Source organism: Austrofundulus limnaeus, unplaced genomic scaffold (genome assembly GCF_001266775.1).
Source record: "Austrofundulus limnaeus strain Quisiro unplaced genomic scaffold, Austrofundulus_limnaeus-1.0 Scaffold1, whole genome shotgun sequence".
Classification (NCBI taxonomy): domain Eukaryota; kingdom Metazoa; phylum Chordata; class Actinopteri; order Cyprinodontiformes; family Rivulidae; genus Austrofundulus; species Austrofundulus limnaeus.
This window is the reverse complement of record NW_013952403.1, coordinates 6,812,841-6,814,040: the sequence shown is the minus strand read 5'-3', so window position 1 is coordinate 6,814,040 and position 1,200 is coordinate 6,812,841. Positions and strand designations below refer to the sequence as shown.

Genomic DNA, 1,200 nt, shown 5'->3' with positions numbered 1-1,200 from the left:
TCTGTGCTGGATGCTAATGATAACGCCCCAGTGTTCAGTCAGGCTGTTTATAAAGCCAGTCTGCCTGAAAACTATCCCGTAGATACTGTAGTGGTTACTGTTAGTGCTAATGATGCAGATGAAGGAGTAAATGGAGATGTAAGTTATGATTTTGGACATGTTTCTGAAGAAATTATGAAAATATTTAGTATTGACAGTAAAAAAGGTGACATTCGCATAATTGGTGATGTTGATTATGAAACTACAACATCATATGAAATACGCATTAAAGCAAAAGATGGACTGGGCCTGTCATCTTATTCTAAAGTCATGATTTCTATCACTGATGTGAATGACAACGCCCCTATAATTAGTTTCATATCACTGACCAATCCTATTCCAGAAGACATTCCTCCTGGTACAGAGGTGGGCATCATTAACGTGCAGGACAGAGACTCTGAGMAGAACCGACAGGTGCGCTGCTCCATCCAGCAGAAYGTTCCTTTTAAGTTGGTTCCTTCTATTAAAAACTATTATTCTGTGGTGAGCACAGGACAGCTGGACCGTGAACTAGTGTCTGATTACAACACTACAATCAGCGCCACTGACGAGGGCTCTCCACCTCTGTCCTCCTCTAAAACTTTTCACTTATCTGTAGCTGACATCAACGATAACCCACCTGTGTTTGAGGAACAGTCCTACAGCGCATATGTGAGTGAAAATAACAAAGCTGGCTCCACTTTATGTTCCGTTAGTGCTCGAGACCCCGATTGGAGACAAAACGGTACAGTGATTTATTCTCTGTTAGCTGGTGAGGTGAACGGAGCCCCGGTGTCCTCCTATGTGTCTGTTAACGGAGACACGGGGGTGGTCCACGCTGTCAGGTCGTTTGATTATGAACAGTTCAGGAGCTTTAAAGTGCACGTGATGGCCAGAGACAACGGGTCTCCTCCGCTCAGCAGCAACGTGAGCGTGAGTGTGTTCATATCRGATGTGAATGACAACTCTCCTCAGATCCTGTACCCCGCCCCGGAGGGCAGCTCCTTCATGACCGAGCTGGTCCCCAAAGCTGCACACGGAGGCTCTCTGGTGTCCAAAGTGATCGCGGTGGACGCGGACTCCGGACAGAACGCCTGGCTGTCCTATCATATAGTCAAATCCACTGATCCGGGACTTTTCACTATTGGTCTGCACAGCGGAGAGATCAGGACGCAGCGGGAC

General features: G+C 46.9%; 1 protein-coding gene across 1 annotated transcript in view; it reads left to right on the top strand.

Annotated features, from left to right (window-relative positions):
* LOC106516885 (protocadherin gamma-A4) overlaps nucleotides 1-1,200 on the top strand; it is a gene marked incomplete at its 3' end in the record, with an annotated part of 59,447 nt that extends 58,247 nt beyond the window's left edge. Inside the window, 1 exon segment of the mRNA XM_014007467.1 lies at nucleotides 394-1,200. Coding sequence (XP_013862921.1) covers nucleotides 394-1,200 — 807 coding nt within the window.